Source organism: Peromyscus leucopus, chromosome 16_21, assembly GCF_004664715.2.
Source record: "Peromyscus leucopus breed LL Stock chromosome 16_21, UCI_PerLeu_2.1, whole genome shotgun sequence".
NCBI lineage: Eukaryota > Metazoa > Chordata > Mammalia > Rodentia > Cricetidae > Peromyscus > Peromyscus leucopus.
In genome coordinates this window covers 16,541,171-16,542,818 of record NC_051084.1, presented here as the reverse complement: position 1 = coordinate 16,542,818, position 1,648 = coordinate 16,541,171, and the positions used below count along the sequence as shown (strand labels likewise).

Genomic DNA, 1,648 nt, shown 5'->3' with positions numbered 1-1,648 from the left:
AAGGACTGTGGAATGTTGTTCTGTATGCTGTGAATACATGCTGCTCTGATTAGTTGATAAATAAAATGCTGAATTGGCCAGTAGCCAGGCAGGAAGTATAGGCAGGGTAAGCAGATGAGGAGAATTCTGGGAAGAGCAAGGCTGAGTCAGAAGTCGCCAGCCAGACATAGAGTGTTGTGATGTGAAGGCAGAACTGAGAAAAGGTACCAAGCTATGTGACTAAATATAGATCAGAATTATGGGTTAATTTAAGTTTAAGAGCTAGTTAGTAATACGTCTAAGCTAATGGCTGAGCAGTTATAATTAATATAAGCCTCTGTGTGTTTCCTTGGGGGTTGTGTGGGAGAGATTTGTCCTGACCACTGGCCAGGACACAGGAAAACTTTCAGCTACAGTCTCTAGTTTGTTTGGAATTGACTAACCAGCACAAACAGTCTCCACGATAAATAAAATTTAGAAACTATGTCTTAACTAATAAAAACAATGTCAAAATTATTAAGTATCTTCTCTGATCACTATAGTGCAACACTAGGAATCAATAATAAGAAAATCTTTGTAATATTCACAAACATGGAAATTAAACAGCATATTCCTCCAACCACCCATTAGCCAATGGAAAAATTACAATGAAAAATTTAACAAAAGGAATGAGAATAATCAGTGTGCATTCATACGTGTGCAAAGTGCACTTCATTGGCATGAACTTCACAGATGAAGTGATAAATCCTGTGGTTCCCACAGCGAGGCAGGCGGAGGGTGATGGTGCCCTGAATCAGTGTGTTGCCCACTCCACTCAGCCACGCGATTCCTGCAAGAAACTGGCAGAGCCGCGGGTGCATGACTGTGGCATAATGGAGTGGCCGGCAAACAGCAGCATAGCGATCAAAGGCCATAACTGCGAGGAGGACACACTCAGTGGACCCCAGAGCCAGAGACACATAAAGCTGGATAGCCCAGCCTGTGGCTGTAATTGTCTTGGCTGGACCATGGAGGTTCCACAGCAGCTGAGGAACAATGCTGGTGGAAAAGCAGATATCAACAAAAGAGAGGTTTGTCAGGAAGTAGTACATGGGTGTTTGGAGCGCAGAATCCAAACGGGAGACAAGGATGATCACTGTGTTGCCTACCAGTGTCAGGAGGTAGGAGATTAGCACCACCACAAAGAGGATCTTTTCAAGTTGTGGCTGATCAGAGAAGCCCACCAGGATGAAATGGTCACCTGAGCTGTTGTTGATTGTCATTACTCTACTCACAAAAAGGAGGGTGACAAGTGCAGAAATGCATGTTAGATAAAAAGGAAATGGAAAGGGATCAGAAATCTGCATGAGAGATATGGACCCTAAAGGTGGAAATGGGATATGTTATGTATAAGAGACAGGCAGGAAGGAGATGGGAGAGGGGGAGAGAGAGAGAGAGAGAGAGAGAGAGAGAGAGAGAGAGAGAGAGGGAGGGAGGAGGGAGGAGGGAGGGAGGGAGGGAGGAGGGAGGAGGGAGGGAGGGAGGGAGGGAGGGAGATCATAGAACACAGAGTGCACTGAGTACTGCTAAAGACACAGAACTACACCAGGAACTACAAACAACTAAGGAATGAGAGTGGGAGAAATTGTCTTACCCGGGGAAGAGCACACCAATTGGTTAACCAGTCCCA

At 45.1% G+C, this 1,648-nt stretch overlaps 1 protein-coding gene across 1 annotated transcript; it reads right to left on the bottom strand.

The window, feature by feature from the left end:
• Positions 1-668: 668 nt before the first annotated feature.
• Positions 669-1,241, bottom strand: LOC114688326 (putative olfactory receptor 2W6). The gene has a single exon (XM_028862925.1). It carries the CDS (start codon positions 1,239-1,241, stop codon positions 669-671), a length of 573 nt encoding a protein of 190 aa, XP_028718758.1.
• Between the last annotated feature and the right edge of the window lie 407 nt (positions 1,242-1,648).

What these genes read in the sequence shown, in the direction of transcription:
- LOC114688326 (XM_028862925.1), bottom strand. Translation starts at nt 1,241, where the DNA reads ATGACAATCAACAACAGCTCAGGTGACCATTTCATCCTGGTGGGCTTC.